This window comes from Myotis brandtii, unplaced genomic scaffold (assembly GCF_000412655.1).
Source record: "Myotis brandtii unplaced genomic scaffold, ASM41265v1 scaffold424, whole genome shotgun sequence".
Lineage (NCBI taxonomy): Eukaryota > Metazoa > Chordata > Mammalia > Chiroptera > Vespertilionidae > Myotis > Myotis brandtii.
This window is the reverse complement of record NW_005366245.1, coordinates 1,540,184-1,551,754: the sequence shown is the minus strand read 5'-3', so window position 1 is coordinate 1,551,754 and position 11,571 is coordinate 1,540,184. Positions and strand designations below refer to the sequence as shown.

General features: G+C 37.6%; 1 protein-coding gene across 8 annotated transcripts in view; it reads right to left on the bottom strand.

The window, feature by feature from the left end:
- MAPK10 (mitogen-activated protein kinase 10) overlaps positions 1–11,571 on the bottom strand; it is a 287,077-nt gene that overhangs the window by 10,993 nt on the left and 264,513 nt on the right. For all 8 annotated transcript variants that reach the window (XM_014545974.1, XM_014545971.1, XM_014545975.1 and 5 more), the window contains 2 exons: positions 4,945–5,008; positions 3,135–3,212 (listed from right to left, as the gene is read on the bottom strand). In XM_014545974.1, the coding sequence (XP_014401460.1) occupies positions 3,135–3,212; positions 4,945–5,008 (142 nt within the window). The remainder of the gene's footprint in view (positions 1–3,134; positions 3,213–4,944; positions 5,009–11,571) is intronic.

The window sequence follows — 11,571 nt, the reverse complement described above, 5'->3', positions numbered from 1 at the left end:
GGTGGGGTGGGAACTGGGAGGAGGGGAGTTATGGGGGGGGAAAAAAGAGGAACAAATGTAACCTGAACAATAAAGATTTAATTAAAAAAAATAAAATAAAACATGAGCAAATGTCAGTAGCAACACTTCATATATTTGATTCTTGGCTTATTTATCTTCATGGTGATTAATAAAGTGAATAAATATTTACTGCCATAAGAACTTACTGAACTGCAAACTGTGTTAAAGCTATGATGCTGTCTTGAATTCTGTCTTTGGAAGAGCACCAAGAAATAAGCCGAGGGAGGGCCTGAGCTGCAATTTTTAAATTAATAAATGTTTATCAGGTTATTATTATGCACATGGCACAGCAATTAGGCATTGCTTGGTACGCAAGATGAATGCATAAAGGCTTTCTTCTCAATGAATTTATAATCACTAAAGGGGTAATAAGACATCTAAAATACAGGAGCTAGTAATACCCATAAGACAGAAAGATCCTATTTATTTGGGATGTTATGAAAAGTCTTTTGGGACAGATATGAAAGATATTTGGGGACAATGTGGTATTTAATAAGCAAACACTTCAGAGTGAACATAATTCCTAAAGGTGGTGAACCTAGCCATATCTATAATAATAAAAGGGTAATATGCTAATTAGACCGACGTCTTCCGGATGTCATTCTGGACATCCTTCCTGACGAAGCCAGGGCCGGAGGGAAGCTGCTGCCGGCAGCCAGGGGAAGGAAGGCCTATTCTTGCATGAATTTTCATGCATCGAGCCTCTAGTAAAAATATAAGACTCTAGAAAAGGTGCCATGTGAAAAGCCTGGATATATTATAGAGGGCCATCAATATCAGCAAGAGGTTACTAAGCTTAAATCATAAGTGATGCAAAGCCATTGGAGAGCACTGATCAGTGGAACTCTTGCTCAAATCTATGGCTCCCCTCCAACACACACACAGATTACATAAATCCTAATTTCTTATATCTTCATCAACCTACCATTGTCATTCTGCCATTTTCTTCATTGATGAGTTAAAAGAAACTTTTACATGTACTCACTTTCTTTTGTATAAGAACTATGGTTTTAATGATTAAGAAAGTATGCTTTGATTATATACAAACTTTGTTCCTTTGCCAAATATTTTAAAGTTTTCTTCATATGGCAGACCACTCATCCCATCCCTTTAATGATTAATTAATCTCCCTTCTACACTCCTCAGTCCCCTTTTGCCTTCCCTGAGCCACATAAAAGGAATCATGGAAATAAGAATATTTTTGTAGAAGTGTTGTGGAAGTGTTAAAAAGAGAATTGTGGATTTTAAGTCATCAAAGATTAGCCGTTGTGGAGTCCTGGTTATGGCTAAGGGAAAAATGGAAGAGAAAATAGCAGAAGATTGAGTGTCCTGGAGTGGGTAGCATGATTCTGATCGCTTTGGAAAAAGGAAAGGAGATGAACTAATGATGACTTTAACCAAAGATGAATAGAAGAGACTATGTTAAAATGTGTCCAGTCCCAGCCTGAGATGCTAGCTCACCCTTCATTGGACCCTGATATTTTGGCTTCTTAATGATGACAGCGAAATATGATCTGGCCATTATGGGAATTCTTAAGACAAGGAGTCTTTTTGCCCTAGCAAGAGGCATCTTGAGGGTATTGGATTCAGTCTTTGGGTTCCTTAATTAGCAGCAGACAGAACATGCAGGTAAATTAAAAGCAACTTCTGCAGGCTTGTAGCAATTTGGATGCTAGAACAATGAATAGTGTGGGCATGCAACCCCAATGATTCCCTTAACCCTCTTTGAGTAAAGGAAAGATTTGGAATAGAATCTGTCATTTCTTCCAGTCTAGAGGTGAGAAAAACACATCATAACTGAAATGCATCTATTTAGGCAGCCTAGTGGTTATAGGTACTAACTGTTGTTTAGAGTAGAACAAGTATGACAAATTTATTAATTCATATTACATCTTTTTTCTTCCTGGAACAACTAAAAAAATCCTGGGGGGAAAAATTGCTTTTCAAAGGTAGAAAACCAAATCTATTTTTTTAAACTAATCATTTGCAGCCTATATTCTTCCCAGCATGAGCTGAGTATAAGCCATATATCTTCTTCTTTTATGTTTTCATTGATTTTTTTAGAGAGAGAGGAAGGAAGAGGGATAGATAGAGAAACATGGATCAGCTGCCTCTTGCATGTCCTTAGCAGGAGACGTGCCACAACCTGGGCATGTGCCCCAACTAGGAATCAAACCAGCGAATTCTTTGTGCACAGGATAACATTCAACCACTGAACCACACAGGCCAGGGCAGCCATTACATTTTCTAGAACTCTTTCTATATTCTCTTTATATTCAGAACATAGATCTTAGAAAAAATATTAGCATTAATAAGTGTAAGTAAATTATCTTGAGTAATCCTAAAGCACATTGCATAGCAAAATATGCATATGCACAGATCTGTATATCACAAACTGAAAGATTTTCCATGCTGACGTTAATTGGTGAGCATCTTGGTTGATGCTTCAACTACTGTCACACCAACCCTGTGAAGAGTTCACACGCTGGAGTGAATGAGGAAAGAGGTTTGGGCTGCAGGGTTTCCTAACCTCTCTTTTGACTTGGTGGTAGAGAGGGCGTTACAGCTCTGCATTTGGATGAGTAGCAGTTACCTTTGAAGCAGCCCATGTTAACATTTCTGCAAGACTCGTTATTATCTTAAAATAAGTTCTAAAAGAACTCCTGTGCTGGGTCTTCATAATCTGAATAGTCAGAATGCCCCGCTGAACTTCAAACTATTATTTCCCATAAATGTGTCAACTCTTCATCTTTTTTCTAGATTCAACTCTTGAATCTATAAAACCAAACTTTCCTAAAAACCAACGTTAAAAAATTATTTCATTTATTCCCAAGCTGGCATTCATTTTAGGCTTATCATTACTGAAGTTAAACTTGTATGTTTTCATTTTGTTTTATTTTGCCTCTTCTAGCTAACAAAAGGTGGGGGGAGTAAAACTGAATTTGTTAAAGGACAACAGTCATATGATATTTGTTCATATGTGCTATAAGCAATATTGTTGGTCGCAATTCCTGCTCAAAGCCAAGAGAAATACACAAGTACTGGTTTACTGGTTATTCACTGAGAGTGAGTACCTGAAGGAGAAGGTTGTCCTTTTACGACACCATTTTTAGTCTTTTCTTCTGAATTCATTACTTCTTTATAGATAAGTTCTGTAAGAAACAATTCAGTGTTATTAAAAAATAAATTTCTTCTTAGTCCACAAAGAAAATTCCTCATTTAATGACAAATAACATTTTGATGGGGCTGAGTAAACTAGAACACAATCGGGAGTCCTTTACTCCTCTAATTCTACATTTTCTTGCAATAGCACAGAGCCTGGTAAAAGTAGTTGCTCAATAAAGCATTTGGCCAAATAAATGTATGAGGAATACACATTTTAATTGTTTTCTGAATTCTTTGGGGGATTCCTAACACATTCTAACTTATCTCTTAAGGATTTTAATGGTTCAGTTTTGAACATACATTTTTCTTTTCTACTCTCTTCTTAAGGGGTGTCATGCTATTCTTGTAAATAAGTCACTATATTTATGTATAAATAACATTCTCATGACTTCAAACCATTAGTTTCTATCAATTTTTTAACTCTTACTTTACCTTTTTTCTAGACTCAACTCTTGGAATTGTCAAACCAAACTTGCCTAAAACCCAACATTAAAAGTTATTACATTTATTCCCAAACTGGCATCTATTTTTGGCTTTTTTTTTTTACTAGAGTTAAACTTGTATATTTTCATTTTGTTTTACTTTGCCCCTTCTGACCAACAATCACTCAGGGTTAACCATCCCTGCTTTAACATGGCTAATAGCTTTTATACTTTGGCAGGTATTTTCTTCCCCAGTTTCTCACATTTTAGTCCATGTCTATCTTCTTAAGTGATATTTATATCCTTTCACTTACTTACTCAACACAAACCCCTAAGAGTGCCCTCTGGTCCTTATTTAGATCAAACTAAGTCTTTTCCATCTATCATCTAATATTTTCTTTTACCTCATCCACTGTTTCTATTCTACATTTTTTCTGAAATAGCAGAAAGGAAGGAGGATGCTCATTTTCCATATTCTTCAACACGACTTCTTGACCACTGGAGTCTCTTTATGATCTTTATGATACTTCTTGCTCATATCTACCCTTTGTTTTCCTCTTAGGTCCCCATTTTAGCATTTTCCTCTGTTTTTTTTTTCATTTTTCTAATTATAAATTATAAGAATTAACTTATTCAACGTGGCACAAACATTTCTTCCATTTAGATCTTCCATTTATGTTCCTCCTAATTTTGATCTCATTTAATCTGTATTTGGTTTTCTCATATTTATTCTACTCTGTAATTAGTTATATTAGTTTAACTATTCTTTATATAAAGTTTCTGTCTAAGTATAATCTCATACAGTGTGTTTGGGAAAAAACGAATTAATGTATTCATTCATTCTTTCTAACTTTAAAGAAAATAAGCTACTTAGTGTTTTTATTTAAATTCTCAAGTGCTATATATCAAGTGAATGAATCAATATATTATCTTTTATTTTCTAATGTCTAAATCATCTCAGATATGATTTTATCCATTTTGTATAATTTTATATACAAACAGAACATGTTTAATTGTGAAATGTTAAACTGAAGTTTGCCCTCCACCATGGCTAATATCTTGATAATCAGTACTATTTTAAAAAGTGTCAGTATTTAATTCCTTTCATTCTTGAGTAAATGAAGTATTACTAGTAATATGAAAGGATAGATTTAGTTTTTAAGAGCTTTGAAAATGGTGTAAGAGGGTAGCAATTAGAAAATCCTCTCTTACTAAGTTGTTTTAAAAGAAAAAGGTTTCAGAACATTTTTGAGTTTCAATAAGTAAAATGTATACTTTATTTAAGTAGTAGAGTCACCTTTCCATTCTTCAATGGTGTGTTCTCTTTCATCCAACTGTTTGTCATATATCTGAGGTGGAGGCTGAAAAATAAAGACAAACAATAAACTTTGTGCAATAAACTAAACATGACTAAAGTCTTACAATGATTTTGGTGGTGATCAGAATCTCATAAAATAAGGAGTAATTACAGTGGTGCAGAAGTTAAAATTTTCCCACCAATTTATGGAGGATTCCTTTACATAACTATATTTGCTCTGACCAAATAAGGCAGCAGAATCCAAATGTTGTGAGCTCATATACCCAAATGTCCTGATTCCAAACCCAAGCCCAACCAATAGCCAGTCTTTAAAAAGCAAGCAAGACACTTGATTATGAGAACCCAGAAGCTTCGATGTCATCCATTCACTTGCCCTATGAGAGAACCCTATTAAAACTGTCCCAAACTGATAAGATTTTGTTCCATTTTTAGACCCCCCAGAAAAAGAGGGATTAATACCTCTCCATAGACCATAGTACTAGTCTCTAGCATAAAAGAATATCCGGATCTAATCCTCTTTTTGTCTCATGAAGCATAATAAAACACTTTAATGTATAGCTGTGTGCCCTGTAGTTAAGTGATTTCAGATAGTCTGCTCCTGCTCAGGCAGAAAAAGCTGCCAGTTGTCTATAGAGATTAGCCACCTTGAACCCCTGAGTGGCCCTTTATTAGTCCTTTCTGGGAGAAATGATGAGACAGGGCCTTCAGTCTGACATGAAATCAGCAGTCCTCTTGCTATGAGAAGTTCAAAGAAGGAAAAGGAGAAATTTTCAGCCAGGAAGGAGGATCACAGATAAATTCCCTGACCTCTTCTTCCTGGTGGTTGGACCTGAGATCTATCGCGGTGACCTGGGGTAGTTCCAATTCAGGCCAAGTGACAAGAGAAACGATCTCCAGGATAAAGAGAGAAGGGGCTGAGAGCTGCCTCCACTGGCAATGGAATGAGTGAAAGAAAAGAACTACAAAATGCCAGATGCCATGAGAGAGGGGACTCCAGAACTCATCTTGTCCAGCACTCCTAAAGCAACAGTGTCTGTGAGAAACTAAAAGAGGTGCTCAACAAAGTGGCTCAGACTTTTTAGGACACACATCCCTCCAAGACAGCTGTTGTCGGAAGGCTTTGGACTAGGTTCTCAGAGACGGCTTCTGGCTTCTGTGGGAGGGTCTCTGGCCCACGAGCAGCACCCACACACCACAGGGGCTCTTCTTTCTGCATCAGATCTCAAGTAGTGTGGACCGTGACAGAGGGGTCCTAGCCGTGACAGAGGGGTCCTAGCCGTGGCAGAGGGGTCTTAGCCGTGGCATGCTGGGACAGCCTCACATACCACAGAAGCAGCTGGATAGGAAAATAGACTTTGACGAGTTGTTTTGAGGCAACTTAATTATTGAGCAATAAGTACTGATGAGGCCAGATATTCGTTTAACAACAGTGATTGCTACTGAGGTAGAAGGCTTTAAACCAGCTGCTGTGATTCAGACGTGGTCAGCTGAAAGGGCTAAGCAGAACAAGACGCCTCCTACTGACATTACTGAGAACAGAGAAACACTGACTTGAAAGGTAAGGGGCCTGGGATACTAGGGCACTGCCCTGGAGACCTGACTAAGGCTGGATCTTCCACCTTAATTATAAAGGACTCCCAAATTATATGAATGTTATGATTTAATGAGGAAAAAAAGTCTTTTTTGAAGATCTGTGAAGCTGTCACCTAAGTCAGCTAATGCAGAGCCAAACTCTGGTCACGGAAAGAAGCTTTGCAGAGTAACAGGTTTCCTGCTTTGCCTCTTCCTGAGCTCACATGTAGTTCTGTGGTAAGGTCCCCCATCTAAGTGGGCCTCGCCTATGCCCCCTGCTGGACACATTGTGCACAAGTTCTCAGAGGTCTCAGGAGGTCTGTGCATCATTGACACCACTTTCCTCTTGTAACAATAGGCCAGCTCAGGATCCTGTGTGACTGGCTTCTCCATGCAGTGGGTTGTTCAAGTTTCAAAATTGAACATAGCTCAAGAGTACAGTTCCTGCCAAAGTTCACGAATGCCATTTTCTCTTTGCAACAAAACTATTTTGAGAGAAGTTTTCCTTGGAGCTTCAGCATCCAGCTGTTGCTGATATATAAACTACAAAGTACATAAATTCTAACCACAAACAACCACAAGAAAGAAAGCAGAGTACTGAGTCCAATATTTTTCTTTTCAAAAAAACCTAAGAGGGCTGCTTTAAAAAACACTTGCATTATAGTTATGGCTGAAAGGGCTCCATGTTCAGGGTTTTTTGTTTTCCTTTCTTTTTTTTTTAAAGAGGGGGTACAATCACCTGCAGTGAAAGGGTACATTCACATAAAGATGTCTCTTACAAAACAATATAAAAGATTAATTGACCAGTAAACCAAAGAGAGTAATGTCATATTCAAACGCACATACATATGTGCTTAGTCAGCAATCGTTAGCATGCCATGGTCCATTACACTCCCTGCCTCCATCTGCACAGAGAAGCCAGTATTCTACTGCCCACTTGTTCCCTCTCCCCACCTTATTAAACAGGAATGTTGTTGGCTAGAGATGTACAGATTTGAGAGGTGTTCCTTGAAATCATGACAATGGATGAATGAGGTCACCCATGGAGGCTATGCAAGTAGAAAGAGCAAAACGCCAAAGTGGACCCTGTCAGATACCAAGGGTTAAAGGTTGGCCAGAGGAGCACAAGTCCAAGAAGAAAGAGGAGGAGGAAGAAGAGAAAAATGAGGAGGAAGAGGTGGAGAGGATCATTTAGAGACATACATGGAGAATGAAGATATTGCAGTGGTATAGAACGCCTGTGATCAGAGAGTTTCAAACAGAGGAAACAATTGGCAGTTTCTTGAAAGAGAAACAAAGATTTTGGTTTTCAAGGCACAATAAACCATGCCTTAAAACCCTGTAGAGTTTTCCAAAACTCAAAGCTGCCACCATACCTAGAAAGATCCAGATAGGTCCTTAGTGGGGAAATTAGTAGAAGATAGCACCTAAAAAATCAGAACAATGTAGAAGAAATATCCTCTCACAATATGGACATTGGATATAACAAAACAAAAAGGATCTGTAGAACAGACTGTGAGACTGGAAAGATAAAAAACAGATTTATAATACTCTCATATCTGCTCTCCCAACTATCTTTGAGGGCTTGATAAATACAGATCAGTTCTCTCTCTAATTAAGGGAAGGCACTTTTTTTCGGAGAAGATAAACTAGGCTCCATATATGCCCTAATAATCCTCAGGTTAGGAAACTAAGACTCAAAGAAACTCCTTTTAAAATATCTTAAAGTCACATAGCTAATTAATGATGAGACGTTGCTTAAAACCCAAATTAAAGAATAAGTCAGAGCAAATGGTAATTGAGATGAATCTAAAATAAGGGACAATGAAACAATATTTAAAGTAAACATCTTTATAAAACAAGAATTGAAACATAAGCCAATAGGGAGACTGCAGGTCTCAATTTGCTCCAAAGAGTCCTGGCTTGTTCTAGTTGTCCTTGTAGTTCTTTTATTCTTTTAAATTTACCTTGAAAGTATTACAGCTGTCCCCTCTTTTTCCCCATTGATCCCCTCTATCCCTCTACCCCCCAACTGCCTGTCCTTGTAGCTTTTAATAGCCCTCAGTCATTTCACTCTCATAAATGTTTGGGGGCTAATTATGTGAGAACCCTACATGGCAATGTCATGACATGGCATATTAGAGATCTCACAAATATGGTAATTAAAGGATGAAGAAAACAACTGAATTGCAACCTTTCCCTACCACTGGGGTCTCAACAATTGTAGCTGTACCCTTTGTTGCCCTAAGATATCAAGTCAGCATTTCCTTGCATTTTCTCCATCTTTAGGAATATAAAACTCAGCTATAAAATATGGCTCTTGCCAGAAAGTACACAAAAGAGTGCAATTCTATATAATAAAATTGGGACTGAGGAATCTGAATTCTGTTGGCATTCTCTTGGTTTTTGTTGCTGGGCATGATTTCTTGCTAAAGAGATCTCTAATCAGAACCTATTCAAAAATCTGATTGATTCTCCCAAGGCACTAGTTGCTCTCTCCTGTGACTTCATTTTATATCATACTAGGGGCCCAGTGCATGAAGATTTGTGCATGGGGGGTGGGGAGCGGGGTGGTCCCTCAGCTCGACCTCCACCCTCTCCAATCTGGGAGCCCTCTCCAATCTGGGAGTTTCTGTCTGTCTTTGAAATCATATGAGCGAATTGTCTGAGACCCCCAACCCAGTTTGGTTTGTTGCTCACAGAATAATAGAGACAGGTTTTTTTTCTTTGCTTCATTGGTGGAGATTTCCTGGAAGTTTTAGAATATCTTCCCTTTAATTTTTCCTAGACACTCTGATTTTACTTATGTCTCTCACCTTTGCTTTCCCTCCATCCCCCACCGCAACAGTAATTTGCTCCAGGCTCACTTTGCTCTAGTGTCTAGGAGATCCATCTGCCACCAGAACTATGATTCCCAGCATTCCTGGTGCTCCCTGTGCACTGGGTTTCCGCTTCTGATCCTGGGGCTGCCACCAGAACTACTATTCCCAGAATTCCTGGTGCTCCTCATGCTGGGAGCAACTGAGGGAGCCATGGCCCCCCAAACCTCTGGCTCTCCTGCTCTGCTCTCTGCCCAGCGACTGAGGGAGCCACGTCCCCCAAAGGGAGCGACCAAGGGAGCAACTGAGGGAGCCACATCCCCTCAAGTTGCTGGCTCTCCCGCTCTGCTCTCCGCCCGGTGCCTGTGTATCCAAATTAATCCGCCATCTTTGTTGGGTTAATTTGCATACTCACTCCTGATTGGCTGGTGAGCATAGTGGAGGGATGGTTAATTTACATGTTTCACTTTTATTATATAGGCTATTTAAATAATACTTCTTCATTGAGTAAAATGTATGAATTGATTCTTTCCTTAATCTTCAAGAAAATTCTATTTTCAACAGCATCATAGAGTGTCAGTGTTGGAAGAAAGTTTAGAAATTACCTAGTACCACCTTTGTTCACTTTGAAAATAAGAATATAAAAACTGAGAAAGCTTAAGTGATTTGTACATGGTCATGGACTTAATTAGTGGCAGGAATAAAATGTATGATCTCTAAGAACAAAAGACAGAATAACAAAGTAATTATGGATTGAAGAAATGTTAAACTGAATAATTCAACACTTACAAAAGACTTTCATTAGTGGCAAATGTGAGTCTGCCACTCTGATTTCTGTTCCAATTTTCTGTCACTATATACATGTAGCTAGATCTGGCAACTATCACCCAAGTAGTCAACACTTATATTCCTCAATGCTGTTTGCCAAAATATCTTGGACAACATCATGAACTCTACACACATGTGTCTCAAAAAAGATGAGAAACAGATATAAGAAATTCAAGTTGTACAATGTTGTTCCATTTATCCATCTTTGCGCCCTGAATTAACATTTTTTCCGAATCCGTCATGTTCTGAACCATATGACAATCATCAAGTTGCTGATGTTTGTTTTCCACTCCTTTTGTCCTAATTAAGCAGGCAATATGGTTTTGTTCCACTTTTGCTCTCTGTGTTCTGCTGCCCCATTGAAAATACCAATGAGAGCTTTAAATAGCATTGTTTTTCAGTGTGTGCTTTCTCTATTAATTCAGAAGCTGGACTAAAGAAAATAATGTTATCTCCTATTTTTTTCTTATTAATCTTTGCAGTTTGATGATTGACAGAAGATGCATAATTTATTATAAGGTTTCAATCAAGAAGGATAAGTTCCAGAGTGTGTGCTTTCTCTATTAATTCAGAAGCTGGACTAAGGAAAATAATGTTATCTCCTATTTTTTTCTTATTAACCTTTTCAGTTTGATGATTGATAAAGATGCATAATTTATTATAAGGCTTCAATCAAGAAGGATAAGCTCCATTACAAAATTAGATCAGAAAATCCATTTAAGAAAATATGCAAGGCATCCAAATTGGAAAAGAAGAAGTAAAACTGCCCTTATTTGCAGATGACATGATACTGTACATAGAAGACCCTAAAGATTCCACCAAAAAAAACTACTAGACTTAATAAATGAATTCAGCAATGTAGCAGGATACAAAATTAACACCCAGAAATCTATGGCTTTTCTATACACCAATAATGAACTCACAGAAAGAGAAACTAAAAAAACAATCCCATTTACCATTGCAACAAAAAGATTAAGATACCTAGGAACAAACTTAACCAAGGAGGTAAAGACCTATACTCAGAAAATTATGACACTGCAAAAAAAGATAGAGGACATAACAAATGGAAGAATATACCATGTTCATGGATTGGTAAAATCAACATCATTAAAATGTCCACAATACCCAAAGCAATCTATAGATTGAATGCAATCCCATTAAAATACCAATGGCATACTTCAAAAACCTAGAACAGTGATGGCGAACCTTTTGAGCTCGACGTGTCAGCATTTTGAAAAACCCTAACTTAACTCTGGTGCCGTGTCACATATAGAAATTTTTTGATATTTGCAAACATAGTAAAACAAAGACTTATATTTTTGATATTTATTTTATATATTTAAATGCCATTTAACAAAAAAAAATCAACCAAAAAAATGAGTTCGCG